This window comes from Cryptosporidium andersoni (genome assembly GCF_001865355.1).
Source record: "Cryptosporidium andersoni isolate 30847 chromosome Unknown contig_28, whole genome shotgun sequence".
Classification (NCBI taxonomy): domain Eukaryota; phylum Apicomplexa; class Conoidasida; order Eucoccidiorida; family Cryptosporidiidae; genus Cryptosporidium; species Cryptosporidium andersoni.
The window spans coordinates 561,582-587,635 of NW_027122853.1; the positions used below are offsets into that span (position 1 = coordinate 561,582).

Sequence of the window (26,054 nt, forward strand, 5' to 3'; positions counted from 1 at the left end):
TTAAGTTTATGATTCCTAATAATTATTTTCATATATTCGGTCCATACTTAAAGTTATATATATTTAAGTAGCTTATTCAGTATTATCCTTATTGCATGAATTTTGTGACGGCATATTTTCTGTAAGCTTCAAATATTCTTCAGAGCTGAGCGGAATACTTCTATTACCATGTGTCCATGAAAAGTTATTTTGAATAAAATAATTCTCAGGATAATAACTAATGCAAACTGATCGTCCTGAAAACTTCATCTTATAAAGGTTTATCTTAGCATCTATCGCATTCTGAACATCATTATACAATACAAATACACTACCATAAATTGAAAAATATCCTGAATCCTCGCTCTTAAAAGCACTTGCTGGTCGAGGTATTACAATATGTTTAATATTGCCATATTTACAAACCTCTTGTTTTATCTCATCCATAATCTCGTTATATATATTATCTACAACTAGTTCTTCTGGTGTAATTATATTGGAAATCTTTATACAACGGCAGGGTATTTGCCCCCGTAATAAAAAAGTGGGAATTTCTGAATCATTTGAGGATAATTGTTTAACTTCATAGTCATAAATCTTGTGAATTTCATCAGATAGTACGTTGAGAATATACTTGTTTTGTAAAGCTTCATGGGATCTAAATGCATTTAGTTTTAAGTTGCAGACACTTTGAGTATTTACTCTTCTAATAACTCTCTCAGTTATTACAACATCTTCGAACTCGCAAATAGCTATTTTCAAGCAATTAGAAGATTCAACTCTACCTTTATCAGAGTTAGGAGAAACATACAATAACTTAATTGCTTGGTTTCCATTAATCTCCCTAATTATATCTTCAATATCTTCATCTGAATATGAGTATGGAAATCCACTAATTACAATGCGGTCCGCCTTTTTAATTATTGGTTGTATATTGGATAAAAATGTGGTGCTGCTCTGAGTAGAAATACTGGAAACTACACTATTATTTGGTTCATTACTACTATTTATGTTGGAACTATTCTCTATGGTTTTTGGTCTCCCTATACGAAGAATATTCCCATTTAAATTTATAGTATTATTCAGTTGAAGAGCCATATTTGCTTCTTCCATCGATCTACATTCGCAAAATGCATACTTACCATCTGAACTAATCCAAGCTGATACAAATGGATTACCTGGAGTTGTGATATTGCAATTCTTTATTAAAAATTGATTCATAAATTCCAATAATGTAGTTGTACCAATACCACTTGGTAAATTACCAACATAAACCTCCCTATAAGGCTTTGCAGTATTTGAATTATTCAGTGGGCTCGAATTACTTGTTGCAGAAGTAAAATTTGTGAGAATAGAAGAACTTTGTTGATTTTGGAGTTCTTTAGGAGGGCTATCAAATCGGAATTGTCGTGCTTTACTTGAACGGCTACTTGAAGCTTGATATATATGTGACGATGATTCATTTGATTTCCCAAATCTAAAGTATTTATCCAATTTACTGTAGCTATCAAATTTTTTCGTAAACTTCTCACTTTGATTGCCTAAAGGTGAACTCTCGTACGCGTCACCATCAGATTTATTAACATTGCAGTAGTTACTTGAGATACTCGTATCTGAATCTCTCTTTCTTTGGCTATTACTTGTATCATAATCTCTACTTTTGTATCTATCCCTTCTTATAAAATCCTCTCGCTTGGATTTGTATTGTTTGGAATTGTAAGAATGGTATCCATAGTTAGTATACTCATCAGAGTAAGAAGAATGGCTGAAACTCGAAGATGAAGAAAATGATACAGAACGACGCTCACGTCTCTTATATCGTGACATATATCCTAGAATTAATAGTGGTTAAGTGCGCAACTGAAAGTTCTAAGCATTTGTATGTTCCCAGATATTAGAAACATAATGCAACAAACAGAAAAATAAGCTAAAAATGTAGCGCCTTCGGACACCGGTGTAATTCGGTAACTTAGCCAAGGGCAGCTATAGAAGTGTTTACATACTGTAAAATATATCTACAAGTTCATTATACTTTTTAGGAACATATCGGGGCTTTAATATATTTGGGAATTAGCAGTTCTATAGATTAAAAGGCTCTGATTTTATTAAAGGTCTGGTTTAAACTAAACTTGATGGAATGTCCTTAAAAAAGGAGTACGTGATTGGATGCGTCGGAAAGCCATCTTCTGGCAAATCAACCTTCTTTAACTCAGCTACTGATAGCACTGCGAAGATTGGCAACTATCCATTTACAACTATTGAACCAAATGTTGGTATCACTTATTACACTACTAAATGTCCATGTAAGACCTATAATGTAAGGTGTAAACCAAATTATGGGATGTGTAAAGATGGAAGGAGATATATACCTATAAAAATATTGGATATAGCTGGACTAATTCCAGGAGCTTATCAAGGCAATGGTTTAGGTAATAAGTTTTTGGATGATCTACGTCATGCAGATGTATTACTACACATTATTGATATAAGTGGTACAACTAATGAAAAGGGTGAAGAAACGCTGCAATATGATCCGATAAAGGATCATGATTGGTTATGTACGGAATTAGAGATGTGGATATTTAATAATATCTATACTTCCTGGTCAGCTATTATTAGAAAACAAAAGATGGGGAATATATCAATATTCAAAATACTTCAAAGCCAATTTTCTGGATATGGGTCAAATGAAGCTATAATTACTAAGTTGTTAGATCTAATGAAACTGAGAGATACAACAGATCTCTCACTATGGTGTAAGGAAGATATTATTTTTCTTGTGAAGATATTTATTCAAGTGAGATTTCCTTTTGTATTGGTTTTAAATAAAGCTGACAAGGTAAATAAAAATACAAGTAATAATATCATTCGTATTCACGAAAAATATGGGGATTCTTGCAAAATAGTTGTTGCTTCTTCATTAGCAGAGTGCTTTCTGAAGAAGATGGTAAAGCAGAGCTATATTCGTTATATAGAAGATGATAATGATTCGTTTAACAATAAAGTGACATTTGTAACATCAAATGATTCAGGTAAATTATATAATAGAGATGACGGGGAACCACTGAAAGAGTTGGATGATAAATTAAAGAACCGTCTTGAGAATATTAAAGATATGGTTCTATTTAGATATGGTGTTACAGGTATAAAGGAAGCCATTAATGCAGCTGTTGAATTATTAGATATTATTCCCGTATATCCAGTAAGAAATATACGTCATTTCACAACAAATTTGAATATGAAAAGTGTCCAAGCAAGTGATTCAGATGGAAATATAGTTGGTTCTTCAAATGTAGCCCTTCAAGATTGCTTACTTGTAAAGAATGGAACGACAGTAAGACAACTTGCTAAAATATTGGGGCATGATATTGACAAGAATTATCTGTATGCAGAGACTATTGGTTGTGTTAAGGTTGCAGATGACCAGCCTTTGTCAAACAACCTAAACATTGTTAAAATTATAACCACTAAGCAAATTAATTCTGTCTAAATAACTGGTAAGATATAGAATTAATTGATTATCTGAAATATAAATGGGACTTAATATAATTTATTTAATTTAGGCTTTGAATTTTTCTCTAATAATACAATAATTAAATAGCTAAACTATTGCAATATTTTATTATAAAGACAAATTTTACTAAATTCAAATATGATCATAGCTCTTATAGATATCATTATATTATACTAGTTTCAACTAAATTTCGTGATTTTATGATTATGTCCTAACACTACTTATAGTATTTTTTTTTGTTAAACTTGATAGTAGATGTGACTTTTTATATCAGAAAAAAGTAGATATTTATAGTTAATACTGTCCAAGAATATTGGACTCATTAGGATATACTAAAGAATAGATATTTTTATTATAGATCACTCGATAAACTTAAATTTTTTTGATAGAGTTTTACTTTTATTGCAAATGAAGAGTTGCATTTTCTAAGATATATTCAATAGCAACATTTGTATTGAATAAATCCCCCAACATAGCATAATTAGCTCTGTTTTGGCTCAGTCTGCAGAATGTACGGGAGTCTTTTCTGATGCAATAATTTCGAAAAACATTGTTAGGAACTTTATGAAATGTTCCATCATGATTATAAAACATTGAATCATTAAATGCACCAACAATATAAGAATAGTCTATGTATTCTTGATCATTATTACCATTATTATTAATGGTACTATTAGAATTGCTAACAGAGTTTAAGGAATAGTTTGATTTCATACCAAAGTAGAATTCTACTGAATTGCATTGAATATATCCACTAGGACATATACAACCATCGCTTTGATCCCCTTCCTTATCAAATATAATTGGATTAATGGACGAATTATTATGTATCATTGCTGTACCATTTATATTTAGTTGATCCTTAGAAAATAATTCACATTTTGAACTAAGTATTTCTTGAGCAAATAAGATATCTTCAATATTATATGGGATAACAGTACTCGGAATATTTAATAAATACGACATTTTATCTTTATTTGAGTAATTCAAGAATTTATCTGTTTTTTCCGTCAAATTCTGATGATCTATATCTATGTTAATGCTTAAATTATTATTAAAGTTCGTTTGATAGTTATTAAGAAAGTCTTTGAATTGGAAATTTGTCATGTTTGTTTTAAATTTAAAATATATATCTGGACATATAGGTAAACTATTGCAATTTTCTTGTTGCAATGTGGTAAAAATACTACAACTGCCTTGCAATATATCTCGTGTTCTCCTTCTTTTACTATTTATTACTATTATTGGATTATAGAATTCTTGATCACTATGTATTACTCCTGAAGATTGTCTTATGCTACTTTTACATGGTGAACTACAACCTGACCAATTTGTCCATTCCGACACTACACATAAATCTAAGGGTTGACAAAGAATGAAACTATTTGCACATATACCAGAAGGTGGATCTATTGAATATGAAACCCAAGATTTACTTTTGCAATCAAACCTCTTTCGATTAAAACCAAATATCAAATTTTTATCATGTTTAGATTTTTTGTTGGAGATACTTTCACATATTTCTTCAACCTGTTCTTTCCATCCTGATGCAATATTTTCCATGCTATAACCAATACAAGGCTTCATATATTTAGGACAAACACAAGAACCTAAAGTACTATCATAGTATGATGATTCTGCCACGACAAAAATACATTCATTGACTTTATAACCTTCATTTTCTAATAGATTTTGAGGTATACTTCGTATTAGATCTTTTTCAGACAAAATTCCCATTAATAGTGGTTTTGCTTGAATACTACTTAAAGTTGAATTCCCCATACTCTCAAAATTATCAATAGTCTCAGGCTCTTTAACCAAATGAGTAAATACCTCTGTATTCCTACATAATCTAACTTCTTTGTTACTTGAATGATTTATAATATGATTGTATTTACCCTGATGGTTAGTACAGTTAGTTGTTAATATACTTCTTTCTCTATACTGTACATAGGATGAGTTCTCCATAACACAAGTGGACCAGGAGCTCCAAACTGAATATTCACACTTTTTACATACTTGATCTTCCAATCTTGGACATCTCCTTGAAATCCTTTTTGTTTTTGAACATGTTTGACTATTTATATTCTTGGATTTTATAAGATTTACAATTTGGAATTCAATTCCTTCTACGAAACAATTCGAGGTACAGTTTACCCATTTATTTTCTGATGGAATTTCATATTCACAACAATCATCTACAGATATGCAACCTTGAGTTTGTATCTGAGAATCGCAATTCATTAACTTATATCCCTCTAATAGTTTAACACTTGTCATTCTATTTAATGAACTAATTTTAGTTTCATCAACTCTTCTCCCTCTTGTCTGAATACCCCACCCACAAAAATTACTACATCTACTCCAGGGTGTCCATTCTCCGTAATATTGGCAATTTTTGTTCAAAATCTGGGGTGTCTTATGAATAATCAAATTATTATACCAGTAACTAAACCAATTACTTTTTTTATTAGAAACTTCTTGTTTACTATCCAAGATTTTTCTACATTCATTACTATATCTTTTCTGATATAATTGAGAATTTAGAGTATAAGCAGTTGAGTTTAACGTTCTCATTGTACTGTGAAGTACTTGTAATATTTCGTTACTCATTGAATCAAAATCTATATCCTTCAAATACTGTGTAATCATAATTGGACTTCCAAAATCCTTGTATAAATCATTAAATTGATCTTGCTCTGTAAAATTCTGCATCGGAAACAGTAGAGAAATTGATGATGCAACCTTATTTGAAATTTTACTACTTAATATTTTGTATGGCCTATCTAAAAGTTCATAATCTATTAGATTTAAATTTTTATAGTTCCTTTTTGTCTTTACATTTTCTGGCTTTAGCCAAGATACAAAACTGTATCCTTTTTTGGGTTCATTAAAGTTTGAATCCACTTGGTCAGATATATTTTGGTTATTTATTCCTGAAAATAATAATAGATTATATATATGTGTCCTGTCCTTAAAATTAAAAATAGTACTATTGCAAAATGCAGCTAGTTGTGGGTCTGTCATTAGATCCTTATATATTTCATGTAATAAAGCTGATTCAGATATTTCAGATTCATTTTTAGTTAAGATATCCCAACCTTCAATATAAACATTCTCTTCTTTAGTATTTGTGTTAGTAAAATTCTTTATATTATTATATACAATCTCTTTTATTTCTCCATCGGGATTTATCAGTGCATAGTTTACCTTTTTCTTTTGCTCTATAAGTGGATTCAAAAAAGCTTTTCTTCCAATAGTTGTACTTGAAGTACTAAAAAATACCCAAAAAAAGCTTATTATACATCTTATTGAATTCATCTAGATCCAAAATCTCTATATGAATGTCATGAAAGTATTTATATTTACTACTTACACTGCATGCATGCATGGCTTGTGGATTAAGCGCCAAAATGAATAACTGTAATAAAAAAAGCGCCATCTGTACTCTTGTACTCATTAAAGTATAATTTTTTTTTTCTTATAAAGAAAGAAAACAACACAAAGTTTCACTTAAATATTTTATTAATAGGATTAATATTGTTTAAGATTATCTCTTGAAATATTTATCTTAATACTCTTTCTCCAAAGTTATACTTTCAATGTATATACTTAATGTAAGGCTTCAGACGGCGGTAATTTTTGTCAATGTATCAGATTTAATACTTTGACAATGAAAACTTGCAAGATGTTTTGAAAAAAAATTATTCATATTTAAGATATATAAATTTTTAAATATGGTTTGGATGATTTTTGCATACTTCTTTGTTATTGTTCTTAGTCTTTCCTTACTATATTCATCCAGAGTCTTTCAATTTGGATTACTTTTATTAAGATTTGTATCTAGCAACATCAGTAAAACTATTAGTAATTCTAAATCAAAAGAAAAAGCTATAATTATCTTAGGTCCTTCAGGATCTGGGAAGACGACTTTTTTTTATATGGTAAGTGTAGATTTAGGAATCTTACTATTATATTTATACAAATAATACTCCAACTCTTTGTTAATAAAGATTAAAAATCGAAAGTTTCAACATACCACCATATCAATGAAAAGTAATGTGATGGAATTGAATTTTCCAGAAAATATACTCCTAATTGATATCCCTGGGAATACAAGAATTGCTAAAAACGAAATTCTTAGATATATACCAATAACCAAAGCTATTATAATGATGATTGATAGCACTAGTAAATCAAGTTTCAAGGAATGTGCAGAACTACTCTACTTTGTAATTTGTGAAGTAATAGCTAAAAGTATATCTTATAGTAGAGATGCTCATAAACAAATAAAAAGTACTCCCATTTTCATTATATGTAACAAAAATGATTTGTCTACTAGTAGGAATGAAAGTTATATAAAGGAGGAAATTGAGAGAATAATGTAAGTTTAACATACCTAAGAATATAAAAAGTACCATTATAAATATAATTATGTTTTCGTTTAAAATTATAGTGACAGAATACGAAATAGCCAAAGTTTACTTGTTGAGAAAAACACACTTGGAGATTTGGATAATCCATTCAACTTTGATAATTTGCCAAATATCAAAGTATCAATTTTCAAAACAAGCCTATTGGAATACAATGAGGATGTCATGATGGCTATTCAAAAATGTCTTAATTTCAATTCAATTCATTGAAATTAATAGCTAATTAATGAAAATGAAGAATTAATATTTTGTAATTTACCACTACAATATTACTAGGAAATGAACTAGTATATATCTAATAAAATATTTTCATTCAACATTTATTTAGTACTTATATCCCCCTCCCTTAAAGTAATATTAACTGGATTTCTGTACAATATTGAAATAGTTTCCCATGCTCAATTATCAGTATTTGTTGGCGCATTGTTCCTAATAGTATCCCAGTAGTAACAAGTTTTGTAGAATTTAGAATACTGTATATAATGGAAGAATGGAATGGGAAACAGATATATGTAGAATTAAACTCTGTCCATGTATAAGCAATATAAATTTGGGTAGGCATATAATACAAAGTCTCAAGGATACTAAAGCTGATTTAATTTTGTGCAGTGATATTAGTAATGACAAGGAAAATTACTTAGAAAATCGAAATATTTGCAAAATGAATATTCCTTATTGTGAATTATATCCCAAATTCCTTTATATTCCACATTTATGGAAAATCAAAAGTCATAATAAAGATTTAGATAGAGACATTCACTATAATATATCTAAAATTGTTGTATTATTTGTCACAATACAAATATATGACCAAATATCCAATTTAAATACTAATCATAACATGAAATCGAGTAAATTTGGTCACCCTGTTGTTGATTGTGTTTATGAAGAGATTCAATTACACATGAGCTCAAATTATAAAGTAGATTCTCAAGATCAAACTCGTTGTATAGTAATATGGATTGGAATAAGAGATTGTTTGTCTCAAGAGGCATTGTTAAGAGAAAGTTCTAATCATTTAGCAAACTTTCAAAGTAGTGATTCATTAAACTTTTCTGGCCAAACTAGTTTAGATATGGCAATTACATATTTACTAATACATTTATCAAGTGACAGTATTGAAATCAGAAATGAAGCAGATGTAACTGGATATCTGTATAGCATTATATCTAGTATTGGTGAAGCACAAAAACGTCCAGTTCCATCGAAATATAAACCAAAAAGTAATAATTCAACTGCAGCTGATAGTATTTGGGTATCACAACTAATTCAAATACCTGGGTTATCAGATGAATCTGCAAAGGCTATTGCTGATAAATTTCCCAATCCATCAAAATTAATTCAGTTTATTAATAAAGATGAGAATGATTTTCAGAATTTAAGTAATAAACGAAAGCACATCAATAATATATTTGAAATAATTGGTTCTAAGAAAAGCTGCCATAGAGAGCCAGAATGGCTGATTACACTTGCAAATTTGACATATTTATCTTCTAATGGAGTAGGATTAAGGAAGCTCGGGAGGTCTCGCGCTAAAAAGCTTGCTACAATGTATAGCAGAAATACCTTACCAGATGATATACTATCCAGCAATACTAAGAATTCACATTAAACACTTAGTTCTGGCTATAGACATTTTTATTATATTTATAAAACATATTAAGGAATATTTGTAGGATACTCTTGAAGAGGTTATATTTTTGAGGAGATATTTTGGAAATTATTGAAGCTAGTATAAATAATGGGGGGGGGGGAGCAAAGATATTTTTGATTTCTTAATAATATATTGTAGTAGAAACTAATCATTTACTTAAATATGAATAATATATCTAGAGCTAAGGAGGCTGAAAGTGAATATCGTCGTGGTTTACTACTTGAATATCAAGGAAATCTGATTCAGGCAATAGGATGCTATAGAAGAGCTTTGAGGATATTTCCTGATCTTGATGAAAGAAGTATGGTCTTAAATTTGACTGAAAAACAGAGATATCGTAGAGACTTGTATTATTTTAATATTAATAGTGAAGATGAGTTAGTTGACTCTATATATGAAAGTACATCAAGTAGTATTTTAGATGAAAGAAACCAATTTTCAGAGTCTATTACTAATACAAATAATAGGAGTAATATTCAAGTATCACTTCAACACTTTTTTTTAGTTAGGAAGAACTTTCTGAATAGTATGAAGTCTGACTCTATGTTAAATATAATCCAACTTCTTGATATAGATAAATGGGATAGAATGGATATTTCAACAGCTACTAAATCTATAAATTGTTATTCGACGTATTTAATTCTAAATCCATTAATTTTTGGAGAAATTATGTTGTATTTAGATACCTTTTCATGTGGTATACTAAGCACAACATGCAAATATTTCAACTATTTAGTAAAAACATCTTGGATATGGGAATATAAGTGTCATTGTATCTGGGGAAATTCAATATGGTCTAGCACTTTTATAAATTCGTCAACAATATCTAAACACTATTACTATATGCTTTATCTTAATCATCCGAGAATCAGATATGATGGGATATATATTAGTCGCTGTTCGTACTTTCGAAAAATACCTGAATCAGGTAATATTCATCTTGATGATATTCAGAGGCAGAGATATATGTGTGATTTTTCTATAATTCAAGTCACTTATTATCGTTATTTACTATTCATTGCAAATACCAATATAGTCTTAATACTTAGAAGCTCCCAAAATCCTATTGATGTTGTGAAGTATATGAAGAGTCACAAACTTGTTTCTAAGTATTTACAACTTGTAAATATTAAAGATAATTTGGATTTACAAATAAAATTAGAGGATAATGATATTAATAATTTAATTATTGGAACATGGAGTTTCAAGTCTCATGAGATTTGTAAATCTGAAGATTCAAGTGATATTATTGTTAGATATAAAGAATATCCAACAATTATTAACGAGGTTTCATTTAAAATTCAAGGTAGTGACACTAATAAATCAAATGGATATCTCAAATATACTGAATTTAAAATGACCAAAATTAATGGGTACTATTCTGACTCCACTTATCTGTGTATTGATAATAATCACTTTAGATCATTTGAATTTTACAGAATTAGATCTTATCGTCATCTTTATTAGATGATAATGACTTTTTAATAAATAACATATTTTTATTTTCAATTTATTTCTAGATATATTTAATTTTCTCAACATAAAATATGTTCTAAAAGTAATTTAATTTGTAAGTATAAACTATTAGGCACTTCTTAATATTTAATATTACCAATGACTGAAGTAATTGGTTTACACCTTTCACTCATTTCAGGAACCTTGTGTGTTCCATCTGAAGTTTCGTGATTAATTCTAGTTAATCTATCAATAAATATATGGAGATCTTCGGAATAATCTCTATTACTTATATAGCTAACATGATCATTAGAATTATATAAGCATAATATTTTATCCGGAAAATATTTATTTAAAACATTTATTGCCCTATACAAAGGTGTTATATTATCATTATTATCCCAATGAAATTGAATATCCACATCACTTTTACTCAATAATTCATAATATTTATTACCATAAAATAATGGTATTCTATTTACTATATTTGAACAAGTCATTATACTTTTGTAATTTTCAGATGTTATACAAGATATAGTTCTAAATATAATATATTTTAAAGCTTTTGGCATAGAATCCAAGGCTTTAGAATATCTTAACAGAGTTTTATATTTGGGATCAGGTTCTCCAATTAGTCCAGCTGGTGAACTTATGACAACTGAATAAACCCTTTTAGGAAATAATGATGAACAAGCTACAGATAAAAAGCCACCTAATGAATGACCATAAAGTATTAGACGTTTTTCCTTTTTATTAGGAATATATATTGTATAAATTCCATCTTCTTCTATCTCCTTGAACCAACCAATATAGGTTAAGATATCCCATAACTGTGCACAAAAATCTAAAATTTGAAATTTCTTATGGCCAACATTTACATTTATACTACTCTGACCATGTCCTATTAGATCATAAACTAACACCGGAATATTCATATTAATAATATCAAGAGCCAAAAATAGACCAAATAAACTAGAATCTCCTAATGGATGAATTATAACTACTAGATTTTCAATTTTTGAATTAATAGAAAGTCCTATCCCATTATGTTTTAAATATTGAGACCATTGAACCATTGAATCTACAATATTTAAATAATATTCCTTAGTTTTTAATTTAGTGGAATTATGATCTCTTAATTTATCATAAAATTCTTTAAATGCAATATCTGGAATTTTTAAATTCTTATTACTTAACTCTGTAATTGGTGGAAAATAAAAGAAGTTAGTTTTACTATGTCTTAATTTAACCTTATATCCAAATTTTTTCTTCAATTCTTCTTCATTTATGTTATATTTTTCTCCAACAATTCTATATATTGTCTGAAAGAGTAAAAATATATATATCCATACTATCATTTTGATGAATGACTTGTCACAAAAGAAATTTGCACAAAGATGAATTATATATCTAATTAATAGATGAATAAAAGTAGTAAAATATGACTTTAGATGACCAATACTATTCTAAAGTATTCTATTAATACTATTTAATCTTATTGACTGTAAATTCCTTATTAGATATCGCGCTATTGCGGGATTTTGAAAGTTTAGCATAAGGTCTAAATTAAAAACTTTCTACTCTTGAAATTATACACTATTCATAAATGATTAATTATTAAATAGGATTTAATACTATAAATACGAATATAATATTGTCATTAGAATAGCATAGATTTAAGTAAACAAAATTTCCATTTTATACTTAATTGCTAATATTTGTCAGTACTTTTACTCAAACCATGATTAAATCTAGTTAACTATCACATTCTTAATAGTTTCTGAATTGTATAGTAAAAATGATCTCCAGATGAAATAGAATATATCCAAATCCTATAATAGAAAAATCCCCTGATTATTATCTACAAATACATTTATATAATTCCTAAATATCTTAAATATGTAAAGGGTACCGGTATATTACAGGTACCATATATGGTGTAACACTATTAGGTATTGGACCACCCCTACCTATAAACAGTGATATTAATAAAGTAAAATCATTTATACTATATAGACTATTATAGATAGAAATCATTGATAGTTAGAGAAATAGCTATTAGTGATCAGCAATTCTAGTAAATACTGTGAGTATAGTGAAATATTCAGCACTTTAGCTTATCAATAGCCTATTTAACCTATAAAAAAAAGTTGATTTTGGAGGGGATAAATACTAGTATCCCAGAAATTAAAAAAGACATCTTCATCATAATATCTTCCATTTAGAAAGTTTCTAGTTAGTCCTTATGAGTACAGTTGTCACTGCAACTATGCTTGTGTTCATCATCAGCCTCTAATTCCTCCTCATCACCTTCCCCTACATCATCTTCACCAAAATTCATATCTTCCATATCTTCCATATCTCCCATATCTCCCATATCTCCCATATCTCCCATATCTCCCATACCACCCAATTGACTAATATCAAAGCCTCCCATACCATCCATACCACCCATACCACCCATACCACCAAACATATCAAATTTACTAGATGGGTTCTCTTCTTCATCTGTATCTATCCATCTATCCCAATCACACTTTAACCAATTTTTGCACTTTGATGGCTCTTTCACTATTGAGGGCCATCTTCCTTCCTCCTTCTTAACAAGCATAAAATGTAGGGATCTTGTAGTCTGATACTTACTTTCATCTTTATTAATTAATTTGGTGAATTCCAAAGTGAAACCATATTCATTATCTCCAACTTTTGTATAAAATGCCAAGTGATCCTCTTCTAAGTCAGCTTTGTAATCAGTTAAATCAGTTAGATCCACAGTAACATAGAGAGCCTTCTTAGTCTGAGCCCATAGAACTATAGGGTGCAACATTATAAAGTCAATTGAGTTTTTCTAAAAAGATCAAAAACTACTTTAAGTTCTTAATAAAGACAGAGCCACTACTTTTACTCAACATCCGTGAGACAGAACCATTTAATTTTAGCGGCTTATGATGAGGGGTCAGCTCTCTGATGAAGGAGCTAAACATTATACAAAGGTATTGAATTAGCAATCCAAATGATTGCATCTTCAAATAGGGATGATAATAACTCCTCTATATAAAACGCAAGTTATTGTATAAGATGTACTGAATATATTTATAATTACACTCTCTGATATTCTCTTAGTAGGTCATACTGCAAATAACGGAACTAAATAATTTTTAATTAAGGGGAAGTAGATGAGTTAGGTCTTCATTACTATTAGGATAGCATATTTTACATAAGCTTAAAAGGGACTTTTTTGTAGAAGCAAAATAATAGGGCTTTTTAGGATATATACCGCCTAATTGGTAATAAATATCTTGAAGGCGCCATAGATTTGGATTATAATTTGTGTGAGGGGGGGATAAGTCCATTTTATTTTATAAAGATGTGTGATAAGCTTTTCAGGCTTAATATTTAAGGGCATAATAAATTTGAGATTTATTAGTATTGTCAGATAACAAGGAATACTTATTACTTACTTACTAGACAGTTTGTATTTGAGAAATTTCGCTTAATTTTGCTATTTATACGGTAAAGCTATTTTATGAGCTTTACAGGTAATTATTCGATTTCTATTCAGGTATTGCTACTGAAATGAAATAAAAAGCTTTAGATTATATTTACTATTATACTAAAGTTCTCAGGAGGAATTATAATTGAAGTTCTGTAATAAAATTATAAGACTTTAAGACTAGAACTCAGCTACAAAGGACAGTTCCCTTATAGTTTGAAGAAGGATCTTTTATAATTATGGATCTTTACTCTATATTTCGTATAGGAGCTATCTGGACTGCTTTTTGTGGAATACTTAGCTTAATAATGGGTAGTTTATATATATTAGATATCTTGATATTGGAACTTCCAAAGTCTCAGCAGATTAATTGTGGGATTGCTCTTTTGATTAATGGAGTTTTATATATGACTCTTTTTGGTTTTTGTTTATTTAATATATTAAAAAGAAAGCAGAATATATGGATAAGTAGTCAGTTTAGCTCTGTCGAAATGAGACCATTACTAACAGCTTCTTAGAAGCACAAATATATAATATTCCTTATAACTTCTCCCTTATTTTTTCCCTTTTTTTCTTTTTCTTCTTTTTTTTTTTTTATTCGATTTTAAATCCTTAAAGTAATTTTGATTCCTTAGTACAATAGTACTTCACATATCTCAATGATTAAAATCTAAGCTAATATCACAATTACCCTCGATATAATTGCTTGTATATAGTGATATGTAAATAAAATATATTAGTTTGATATTACCAGCTAAATTTTACCTTTATTATATAAAATAAAGCTGGTGATAATTAAGTTTCAGTTGTCTCTAATTATTTCTCGCTATTAATAATATTGACTTTAAAGTAAATGTAGATAATAATGTATTATTGGGAACTTAAAAAGTGAAATTAAAAGTAATCCCCGATATTTTAAGAAAAAAAGTGTTAAGTATTCTCAGATTAGTAATATGCGGCTTTTTTGCTTTGTTATATTAGAGTTAAATTATACTGTATTATTTTCTTTTATAATACGGGGCAGTTATAATTTAATTTTACCGGTAAAAGAGACTCCAAAAGCTAGATATAGATTTTTAAGAAATCAATAAGGTAGGAACATTCTTGAGATAAATTTGTTTCACCATAATGATAATATATATATAAGTTTATATCTGATAAGAATGTTCCTGAATTCTGAATTTGAAATAAACAATCTAAATAGTAACTCAGGGAAATCTAAGAAATCTGTCTTTAATAAGAAAAATAGCAACAAACAATTTTGTAGTAATTGTTCATCATGGAATAATATTGAAAAGATAAATGGAGATAATTTAGATTTAGATAACATTTTGGTGAGTAATGAGACAGATATACCTACTTCTTTAGAGAGTTCTATAACTTGTACTGACTCACTTGTGATAAGTACAAATGCAAACTCATTAGCTCCAGATCCTAAATGTATATCACTAGTATCCAAAGAGATGACAAGATTATGCTGTATTCTAAATGAAATATATAGATATAACTCTGAGTGGAATATAACAGAGGAATATTATAGGTGGCACTGGTTTTACTTGCTTAAATGTAAATCAGTAGAGCAGTTTAGTCCTTATCAAGTGATTTTTTCACCTTATAAAGCTGGTTCTAATGATATTTCAATAATTGAATCTATATCTAAGGATCTAATTGCATTTTATAATCTTTCAAATAATGGTACATTGAATTCTACAACTTCAAATTCTAAAAAAAGTGATCTTGTTACACCAATTTTTGCAGAAAATACTCTAACAGATACGACTCCTGTAGCACAAATTACACAAAAGCGTGCAGGTTACAGAAAGAAAAGTGAATCAGTCGCACCAGATGCTTATAACACAAAGAGTATAACTCAAGAAATACGTGCATTATCAGAGAATTTATCTTTGAAGAATTCTACAAATAATAATACTGAAAAACCCTTTGTGAATAATAGTACTTCTCCAAAGATCAATAATAAAGGTGGTAGAAAGTCAGCAACTAAAGAGAGTGCTGCAAGGATATTACAGATGTGTTTAGCTGAAGGAGGTGAGAATGATGAAGAATTATTAATTTCTGATAATACACTGAATAATGATATAATAACAAGTGAGGATATAAGAGATAGTAGTAATGAACAATGTAGTTTAGTTGAAGATAGCAGATTTATTAAGGAAGAGAAGGCAAAATTACAATCAGAATCTAAAAGTTCTGAGATCGTTAATTTATCATTGGGTGTAATAGAAAGTGACTTAGAAGATATTGAGCAAAATTCTACCTTTGAAAATGGTACTTCTTTACAAACAGGTTCAAGTAATCAAGAACATACTGCAAGTATAGCTTTGGGGAAATTATTCTCTTATAAATTAGTTGCAAAATTACGTCGCAAAATACCTAGGTATCTTTATGTAAAGTGGGCACGTGAGAGAACAAGAGTTGGCGGATCTTTTGTTGTATCTAGAGGTCGTGGTTATGACTTTCGTTTTCCCCCCAGAGATCTTACAATATCAGCTTTTCAAGCAGCTTTTAAAGGTGCAGTGAGGAAACGAATTGAGTTATATGGCCCAATCACCTTCCCACCTCAGGCATTACCATTATGTGATGAAGATTTTGTTTTAGATGAATTTCAAGTAACAGAATTAGAATCGATTGTAGCAGAGCAATTCCCAAACTTTAATATTCACGAAGCTAATACTCCAAGTAAGAGGCAATGTATACAAAGTGATCAAGGTGATGAGCAGCAACCCAGCGACTTAAGTAGACAAGTACTTGATATGGAAAGTCCATTAACTTATGATAATCAAACATTTGTCCACAATGAAATAAATAGTGGGTTTGATAATAGTTCAGATATGATAAATTATCGTGATGAGGGTGAAATAAGCCAACATTCACAGTTAATTAACTATTATACCGAAGGTTCTGATTTGATAGGTGAGACAGATGAAGATATCATTGAGGGTGAGGAGACTGTGAAGGTTTGTAATATTAATTTACGTGAGAAATGTAAAGATAACCAATTAATTGGTAAACAATATATTTATAGCCACTATGATACTTAGAATTAAGTTTAGTTAATATGAAGATATAAATTGATATAAATAATACTTAATTCTCCATTATTGTAATTAAAAGTGTACCTATCACAAATACATTGCTAATTGCATATTTTAGGAAGTTCTAACTGATTAGGTTAAAGTATAGATATAGATATTTCTCTTTTTAGCCCTTTAAATTATATTCACAATATTTAGTGACAGCTTTGTATTTAGGAAATAGTATAATAAGTGGGCTATTTGTTTTAGTAATATAGGATATTAACTTGATTATAGTAGTATTATCTTAATTGTGTTTCCTAAGTATCTCTAATAAATTATTTTTATATATGGCTCATTTGAAGATATTAATCCTCTTTAAATTAAGATTTTTTATCCAACTGAATTAATTATACACTAAGTTATATTTCCAAAATCAAGTTAGTATGTTTAAAGTAATCTACTCCGACTACAAGTAAATTATCGAGGTATTCCACACTATACATGAAAAAAAGTGTACTATTTTAATATTATTAGTAATATTCACCAATATATCTTCATATTCATTGATCTTATTCACTTTGCTATAGTAGTTTTTTTAGATATATTTTGTTTTCTAGTGTTCTGCAAGTCATTATGAGCTAACGATTTCTTTTCCTTAACTTTTTCATCGCATTTCTGTATCTTCTGTTCAGATTTAGACACAGAAACAGAATCAATAGAGATATTGCTGGAATCTTCATTTTTATTAGGGTGTCTTAATATCTTACTTGTAGATTTAGATACTGGAGTAGATGGTTTCATTTTTTGAATTCTAGTTGTATTATTTCTAACTTTAGAATCACTTTTTGTAACGACTATTCCAACATCTTTTAGTGTAAGCTGATTAATATTTAACTTGTTTTGCTTCTCTTGGATAAATAATTGTTTTAAAATTTTGTGTCTTTGGTTCATCAACTTTCTTTCAGCTATACACTCTTTTCTAGATTTTCTGCTATTATACCATTCACTTAATGCATCATTAATTAATTGCTTTTGTTTATTTATATCCAAACATGTTATTTGTATAATGCTTTCCAAGTTTTTAACATTTGATAGTTTATTAATAGATAATATGACTTCAGTAAAGTACTTTTCCTTTATCAAAAAATCGCACTTTTTTTTAATATCCTGCCAGTTCTCTTTAACATAAAGCCAGCACATTCTACCTTCTCCAGATCCAGCCATTTGAGTTGATATTCCATGTAGTTTAATTCCTCTCAACCCTAAAGATTCAATTAGATCCTTTCTATACGATACATAGCAAAAACTAGTTGTACTTTCATTAAACAAGTCTACAAATTTCTTAACCATCCATGCTGGCATTGCTGCATCAAATGAATAAATATGACTAACTGGTTCCATTTTATCTAGTGATGTTGCATCTCCTCTAAAAAATCCAATACGTCTTCTTAATTTCTCCTCAAAATTAGTTGCTGAATTATCTTTATGCTTGTATATTTTTTCTTTCAAAAATATTTCATTAAATTCTAAATTGTCATTAACACAATTTCTTGCATTTTTTTCTTGAGTTTCATTAAGTTTTGCTTTATTATTATTTGCATTGTTCTCCATGCTATATTCAGTATATTTCTGTATTTGGTCATTTAAAGTATATAAAACATTTGATAAAGATAAGCAATAAGCCTTTTCATCTAATTCAATCCCAATACTTGAAAATATTCCAAGTTGATAGGATGCAACAATATTTGGAACACCTCTTCCTGATCCAATATCAAGAAGAATTGAGTTCTCATCCATGCCATATTTACTCATTATTCTGAATACATTTCTAAGGCTCTTTTCACGTGTTTCACCATACATTCCTTCATCCGATGATCCCAAATCTACATTTACACCTTTCCATAAAAATGAGGTACATGTACATTTTGAGCTGTTGCAACATTTTGATTGGTACTCATTTGTACTTTCCTTGAGTACTTTTTTATGTTTTCCTACAACTTTAGTTGGTATTTTATTCGTATTCATCTTTAGTCTTAGTAAAATATCTTCATTCACGTTCTGTTCAGTATCCCATCAAAATTAATTATTAATTTAGTGAATTATATTTCCTTTATATGTTTTCTAGGATTTTTTTTTCTTTAAGTATTTATTATCTCAAAAGCTATGTAACCCAAACTTAAGCCTTTAAATATTGTATGTGATCCAATTTAATCTTTTCTTTATCTTAGTAAATAGTCTAATCTTCTTTTTTTTCCCCCTCCGCTATCTTCCACACAGGGCTACAGTCTTGCACCAGTAATCCTGAGAAAAGTTGTTAGAATTACCGCCATTTACAGGGAGGGATTGAGACTAAAATGTAAAAGATTAAATCTATAAATTTCATTCCATTTAGCTTGTTATAGTTATAAATGATGTTAATACCAATTATAAATGATTCAATTTAAAGAAATTTATAAATATTTATAATTTCGAATAGTTTAATATTTGCTATTGCAACAGACTAGGTGATATTTCAATATATATAATGTAAATATTTTGTTCAATTTCAAATAAATATTCAGCCTATTAAACCATAGTCGAGTATATAGTCTAATCAAATTCTGAGCTACTTCTTGTTAGCATTTGTTTGGCTAGATTTGTATGAATTAAAAGATCTTCTCTAGTAGGAATTATTGAACATGAAAGATATGAATGCTTAAAATATGAAGATTTCCTAGATGAAAAAATATATATAAGGCTTAAATATGTTATTATTTGGATTATGAATGTAACTAGATTAGTTACAATCTCTTTCTCATGGTATTTTATCCAAAGTATTGATATTAGACAAGAACTCGGGTATGCTAATATATACAGATGCCCAATAATTCTCAATTTATCCAAAATTTTACTCAAATTATTTGTAATAAATAACTTCTCATTTTTTTTCCATATATATTCAAAAATTACTGCATGAATAATTTTAAGTAACGAAATAATTTTACATGCACAATTGCATGTATCATCTGTATTTATAACTATGTATGACAAAATAGTATACGTGTTACATGTAAAATTTCTGAATTTATTAATCTTTAGAAAGATAAACTGCAGAATATATATGAAAAATATAAAGCTTATAAGTTTGATGGATGGTTTGTAATACTTATCCTTTTCCCTATATACTAAAAGTGAGTAACCACTTATAATAGCTATTAATAAATAATATATCCCAACATTGCAAATTAAATTCAGAATCCGTGAAGCTAGTAAAACGTTACTATTACTTATTCCAGTCTCTTTGAATTTAAATATATATAAACTTTCTATAATGCAAGCTATAGCATTTATTACTAGTGTAGCAGTTATCCAAAGGATTAATGGATGATATATTTTGGCTGATTTATCTAATGCAATCGTTTTAATAAATAAAACCATAAATATGCAAATATAACACAGAATTTCGAAGATTAAGAGACAAGGTAAACTGACTAATTCATATGGAAGATGCGATCCATTAGGTTGATAAAAAAATCCTTCTATTTGGATATATAGAAAATTAGTTTGGTTTTGTCTAGATCTACTTATTGTTGGTTTTTTTATATATTCAGGGCTTGTACCTAGTTTTGAATTCTTAATAATTTCAATATTCTTCTTACTACAGTCAACCATAGTGAAGAACCATGTATGGGGTGAGATAACTTGTTCAACTTGAATAGTAATCCATTCACTCCAATGAGGGGTTATCAAGAACTTGTTATTAATTTTTGCATTTGCGATGTTGCTACAGTAAGAGGTACTAGCTCTCCAGTCATGATCTATAAATACAACAAGATCTAAACTCCCTAATTTATCTGTATGGACAATTGGTGGTAAGCTGGGGTTAGGCGAGGTTATTGATGCATAATTTGCAATTCGTCTTGCTCTAATCTTTACGTTGCAAACACCAATACCACAACTAAAGTCCGTAATGAAAGCTTCAAAATTTGATTCATTAAATTCAATAACTTTATTAACATATTTAGATTTGCATGAAATAATTAGCGTGCAAATTATACAGATAATTATAATCATTTTGTGTTATTATTATGAAGGAATCTCTTGAATAAAAGTTTCTATTTAAAAAAATAATATACCCTATATTGCGTTTTAAGATAAGTTCATATAGTTACCTATAGTTCTTTTTAAAGATGTAATCGTTATTTCCACTAATTTTAGGCCTAGTTTGCTGAATAGCACAAGTTGACAAATTTAATTCAGATATCCGCACCACTTTAGAATTCCACTATTTTATTTATTAAATCTGTATAGATCCAGGCACATAGTGCTAGTATATCTCTTTGAGTTTTAATCTAAAAGTATTAATCATACAAAATGTGTTTCTGTTGCATTGTTAAAAGTTACTCACCAAGTTTGTTGACTTTAGGCGCTAAAAATTATCGAGCTTGGAACTTGACATTACAAAATTCCAAAGTGCACCTTTAAGAATTACTGGATATAAATGAAAATAAAGGACTTATTTTGCTGTTTCAAAATAGTAGTAATACCATGTTTGAGGTTGAGAATATGTTTGAAGTAAAGGTATATAAACAGAATTATTTTAGGATTTATATGAGAAAGTTTTTATTATACAACTCTAAAGTACCTTTAAATTATCCAGTACAATATCATATTCTGACAGTTAGATCTCTTCATAACTCAAAATACAATCTAGGTAATAAGCTAGATGGTCCAAAATGGGGTATTGATAAAAAGGGGATGTACCAACCTACTATTCCAGATCGTTACTATATTATGGGATCACAAAACATCAATTATCCATTAAAGACATTGGAGTTACGTGCAATGAAGCGACTAATTGAAGAAATAATTAATGAAATTGTTACTTCACTTAAAAGTATTTGTAATAAGCTAATTCCTATTTTGGATTTTACTCTAAAACACAATCCTGATGGTAGATATCAACTTATCGCAATCTTATCCTTTATAATATCACTTAATCTGGCAATATACTATGACAATGAGTCGGAAACAAGATTATTTGCTGACTTGATACACTATAGATCCCTTTTACATGCAAAAATTTTAGATTTTCAAGGGTTTTGGAGAACAAAGCAGGAAGACTTAGATCACAGAGTGGAATTATACAACAAAGACTATGAAAGATTGACTAAATTATGGGAATCTGCCATCATTAAAGCTAAAAATACAGGTAAATTTGAGACGCTTTGTAGCTACCTACAAATTAGCGAAGTTGATGAATTAAACATTCCTGAAACATATTTAGGTAAGTCATTATTACTCTTATGAATAAATACTATTATTATTACCTACAATTATTTTCTCACAATATCCTATTCAGTTCGTCTAGATAATCTTCCATATGGTGAAAATAACAATGACACGTTTATTCAAACAGCTCCTCAAAATGAGAAAGTTATCAAGTCATTTTCACTCAATTTTACGTATAATAATCTTCTGCAAAATTGGGGGGACCATATAAATAGAGTCGATAATAAAAGTAGTATATTACGACCAAAGAGATTATTCTTCTCTGATATATACATACCACCGACAAAGTAGTTACAAAGTAAAATCGATTATAATTAATTATTTTCTTTTTAAACTTATTCTATCAAATTCAGTATTATTTCCAATAGTATTATTCTTATATTTGCCAGAAATATTGTTATATTTGTAAGCTTCATAAAATAAAGACGTTCTAGACATTGTGTCCTCATCTCTTAAAGTCTTGTGTTTACTTTGTCCACTCTTACCTAATTGACCACGTCTTAGCTGAAGTATCTTCGGAAATATTGTTTTGTCTACTTTATCTTCTTCTGTAGGTAAGTTAAAATCACGATTATACAAAGGTTCATTTTTATCCTGAAAAAATGAGCCCTTGTGATAGTATTTCTGCATATAAAGATATTTGTGCCTTACTTTCCGTCTTTCTGATTTGTCTACTAAATCTTTACTAATTTCAACTGTACTATATTCGACTGTATTTTGAGTAGTGCATTCAATGTGATCACGTTCAAGTCTCATTAGTTCACGTTGCTTCCAGTTATTATACTCACTCTCATTATCTAGATCGTCTGTATCATCAATATGACTTATAGTACAATTAATATTCTTGTTCTCAGTACTTTTATAAAGTAAATTATTAAGTTCTATACGATTTTCTTCTCTTTTTGCTCGTCTATCTTCAGTATCTCTTTGTTTCTCCCACTTTATCCTGTGCTTCGCATCATCTTGACTACGCAATATTACCCTCTGAGCATAAGGTATAAATTCAAGTTTTGGCATCAATAATCATATCTAAAGATATCTATGCTACTAAAGAAACAGTTACAAGCCAAATATTGAAAATAAGTTGAATTTCTAGCGCTTATTAATAATACTTATTTCAAGAGTAAATAGCGCCAAGATAGCTTATTGCTTCTTAAGTGTATTTAAATAGGAAGTGCTAAAACACACCCTTATATTATTGAAGCCTCATATAACTAAATCAATACATAGAATAGACAATATAATATGAAATATAGATCAATAAGTGATCAAGTGCGTAGTATTTAGTTTATTTCCTTATATCCATTATTCCTAATAAACCTGTATCTATTCCCAATTTCCAATTGTAACCATCCCTATATTTATAAGAGTACTTCAAGAGATTAGCTCACTAGTTTCTTTGCTTGTGTTATAAAGGCATCATCAAATACCAGGCCATTTGGATCATAAGAAGTAATTGCTTCATCGATAAATTCTGTTAAGACAATATCTTTAAACTGTGGTACATCAATTAATATATCATTCAGTATACTTGGTTGTAAAACCATCAAAATCCCTGACTTAGCTGCTTCTCCATTCATATAAGTGTCGCTTTTCAGTGCCAATTTAATTAGTGCCTTAAGTAATAAACTTCTTTGTTTAACTCTGTATTCAGCTATACGAGTAAACATATTTTTATAAACGCCTGGGTGATACTCAACAGATATATCCAAGTCATTAACATGCTCATAGAACTCTTCCAAGTCATTGCTTGCAACGAAACTGTCCATTAAGCCACCCAAACTATCTTTTACAGAATCAGGCACGGCTCCTCCGTCGTCTTCAATGTCAGTCTCTTCTGCAGTGTATTCTACATTATCACTTGGTTTCTTCGTTACATGGTTATTTCCACTTCTAACATTTGATGTAGATATATCATAAGAATTTGAGCTCTTGTAATTATATGTGTATTTTGACCAAGTATTGGAAGTTGATGTCTTCCCAGAGTTTACTGAAGAATCTCCATAACGATCATTTCTATGTGCCATCTGATATCTCTGTGGTGATGTATTGCTTGTTTTGTTAGTCGAATGACTATTATTTGTATTATGTTCACCTCTTTCTGCATTGATCTTCAGTTTAAGGTCATCAAGCATCATTGGTCCCTCCCTATTATTTTTCATTCTCCAATTATTTTTTCTACTATCGATTACATCATTAACTAAAAAACGTATACGAACAGGCATATCCGGATTGTTAGCAAATTCCTCAAATTGTCGGAATAGTGTGTTAAAGTCATCATAGTGCTTCCATCTTTCACTATCTAGAAATGGACCAACATGATGTAAAAATACACATAAGGCTTCTATATGGTGAGGTAGATGAAATTGTAATAGTTCTTCCATACACATTAAAACAACTCTTGATGCAATAACTTTCTTTTTGACTAAACTAGCCATAAAAATCATATTACCTTTCATCTTATTTTTATATTTTAGTTGCCATTCAAATGCATCTTCTTCACTATCTTGTATACTCTCTGGAAGAATCATTTCGGATAGATTCTCAACAAATAATTCTTGACATAGATCAATCAATATAAACCTGGTCTCAATAGTTGTGATATTCTTTAAATGTTCGCGTAATTTATCACAGAGCTCAACATACATCGGAATAAAGTGATGCTGCGTTGTTGCTTTATCAAAAACTAGTTTTAACAAGCCAATTGTATCTTCTTCAGTATAAATTCCAACTTCCAATATTTGGTCATATAGTTTTTCAAATTTCTCAATAGTTAATTTATTTAAAATGGCCCTATATTGACGAATATGTGTTTCATATTGATCACCTTTTGCTTTTTGCTCTTTCTGCTTTACAACCCAACTTTCCGCAGAACTCTCCAAGCGGTGCAACTTCCTTTCATCTCGTGACCAATCTAGAGAACCTCTAACATTATTTGAACCTCCCTGGTGGTCTCCTGATCTTTTGCTAGTTACACTACCAGAGTTTGAATTCTGGTTTTGATACCTATCTCTCTTACTAGATCCTCCATATCCCCCTGTAGCATCACGATGATAGTGTTTATTATTATTATTATTATTATTATTATTATTATTATTATTATTATTATTATTATTATTGCTATTATTATTATTATTATTATTATTATTATTATTATTATTATTATTATTATTATTATTATTATTATTATTATTATTATTATTATTATTGTTATTATTAT

General features: G+C 29.0%; 13 protein-coding genes and 1 further gene across 13 annotated transcripts; 6 read left to right on the plus strand and 8 right to left on the minus strand.

Annotated features, from left to right (window-relative positions):
* Nucleotides 1-72: 72 nt before the first annotated feature.
* Nucleotides 73-1,806, minus strand: cand_006660 (RNA recognition family protein; the record flags this gene model as incomplete). The annotated part of the gene is made up of 1 exon (XM_067210907.1): nt 73-1,806. One exon carries the CDS (start codon nt 1,804-1,806, stop codon nt 73-75), a length of 1,734 nt encoding a protein of 577 aa, XP_067068114.1.
* Nucleotides 1,807-2,116: 310 nt separating this feature from the next.
* cand_006670 (uncharacterized protein) lies at nt 2,117-3,469 on the plus strand (the record flags this gene model as incomplete). The annotated part of the gene is made up of 1 exon (XM_067210908.1): nt 2,117-3,469. The coding sequence occupies one exon, from the start codon at nt 2,117-2,119 to the stop codon at nt 3,467-3,469; it is 1,353 nt and encodes a 450-aa protein (XP_067068115.1).
* A 423-nt stretch (nt 3,470-3,892) lies between these two features.
* Nucleotides 3,893-6,814, minus strand: cand_006680 (thrombospondin type 1 domain-containing protein; the record flags this gene model as incomplete). Its single annotated transcript, XM_067210909.1, has 1 exon — nt 3,893-6,814. One exon carries the CDS (start codon nt 6,812-6,814, stop codon nt 3,893-3,895), a length of 2,922 nt encoding a protein of 973 aa, XP_067068116.1.
* Nucleotides 6,815-7,230: 416 nt separating this feature from the next.
* On the plus strand, nt 7,231-8,136 carry cand_006690 (uncharacterized protein; the record flags this gene model as incomplete). Its single annotated transcript, XM_067210910.1, has 3 exons — nt 7,231-7,437; nt 7,507-7,877; nt 7,950-8,136. The coding sequence occupies 3 exons, from the start codon at nt 7,231-7,233 to the stop codon at nt 8,134-8,136; spliced, it is 765 nt and encodes a 254-aa protein (XP_067068117.1).
* A 280-nt stretch (nt 8,137-8,416) lies between these two features.
* Nucleotides 8,417-9,538, plus strand: cand_006700 (uncharacterized protein; the record flags this gene model as incomplete). Its single annotated transcript, XM_067210911.1, has 1 exon — nt 8,417-9,538. The coding sequence occupies one exon, from the start codon at nt 8,417-8,419 to the stop codon at nt 9,536-9,538; it is 1,122 nt and encodes a 373-aa protein (XP_067068118.1).
* Nucleotides 9,539-9,742: 204 nt separating this feature from the next.
* cand_006710 (TPR repeat-containing protein) lies at nt 9,743-11,047 on the plus strand (the record flags this gene model as incomplete). The annotated part of the gene is made up of 1 exon (XM_067210912.1): nt 9,743-11,047. One exon carries the CDS (start codon nt 9,743-9,745, stop codon nt 11,045-11,047), a length of 1,305 nt encoding a protein of 434 aa, XP_067068119.1.
* A 128-nt stretch (nt 11,048-11,175) lies between these two features.
* On the minus strand, nt 11,176-12,393 carry cand_006720 (uncharacterized protein; the record flags this gene model as incomplete). Its single annotated transcript, XM_067210913.1, has 1 exon — nt 11,176-12,393. The coding sequence occupies one exon, from the start codon at nt 12,391-12,393 to the stop codon at nt 11,176-11,178; it is 1,218 nt and encodes a 405-aa protein (XP_067068120.1).
* Nucleotides 12,394-13,271: 878 nt separating this feature from the next.
* cand_006730 (Co-chaperone protein sba1) lies at nt 13,272-13,862 on the minus strand (the record flags this gene model as incomplete). Its single annotated transcript, XM_067210914.1, has 1 exon — nt 13,272-13,862. One exon carries the CDS (start codon nt 13,860-13,862, stop codon nt 13,272-13,274), a length of 591 nt encoding a protein of 196 aa, XP_067068121.1.
* A 1,829-nt stretch (nt 13,863-15,691) lies between these two features.
* Nucleotides 15,692-17,587, plus strand: cand_006740 (uncharacterized protein; the record flags this gene model as incomplete). Its single annotated transcript, XM_067210915.1, has 1 exon — nt 15,692-17,587. One exon carries the CDS (start codon nt 15,692-15,694, stop codon nt 17,585-17,587), a length of 1,896 nt encoding a protein of 631 aa, XP_067068122.1.
* A 549-nt stretch (nt 17,588-18,136) lies between these two features.
* cand_006750 (uncharacterized protein) lies at nt 18,137-19,588 on the minus strand (the record flags this gene model as incomplete). The annotated part of the gene is made up of 1 exon (XM_067210916.1): nt 18,137-19,588. The coding sequence occupies one exon, from the start codon at nt 19,586-19,588 to the stop codon at nt 18,137-18,139; it is 1,452 nt and encodes a 483-aa protein (XP_067068123.1).
* Nucleotides 19,589-20,152: 564 nt separating this feature from the next.
* Nucleotides 20,153-21,616, minus strand: cand_006760 (uncharacterized protein; the record flags this gene model as incomplete). The annotated part of the gene is made up of 1 exon (XM_067210917.1): nt 20,153-21,616. One exon carries the CDS (start codon nt 21,614-21,616, stop codon nt 20,153-20,155), a length of 1,464 nt encoding a protein of 487 aa, XP_067068124.1.
* A 537-nt stretch (nt 21,617-22,153) lies between these two features.
* cand_006770 (uncharacterized protein) lies at nt 22,154-23,125 on the plus strand (the record flags this gene model as incomplete). The annotated part of the gene is made up of 2 exons (XM_067210918.1): nt 22,154-22,829; nt 22,905-23,125. 2 exons carry the CDS (start codon nt 22,154-22,156, stop codon nt 23,123-23,125), a joined length of 897 nt encoding a protein of 298 aa, XP_067068125.1.
* Nucleotides 23,126-23,152: 27 nt separating this feature from the next.
* Nucleotides 23,153-23,851, minus strand: cand_006780 (uncharacterized protein; the record flags this gene model as incomplete). Its single annotated transcript, XM_067210919.1, has 1 exon — nt 23,153-23,851. The coding sequence occupies one exon, from the start codon at nt 23,849-23,851 to the stop codon at nt 23,153-23,155; it is 699 nt and encodes a 232-aa protein (XP_067068126.1).
* Nucleotides 23,852-24,216: 365 nt separating this feature from the next.
* Nucleotides 24,217-25,954, minus strand: cand_006790 (Mif4g domain-containing protein; the record flags this gene model as incomplete).
* Nucleotides 25,955-26,054: the final 100 nt, after the last annotated feature.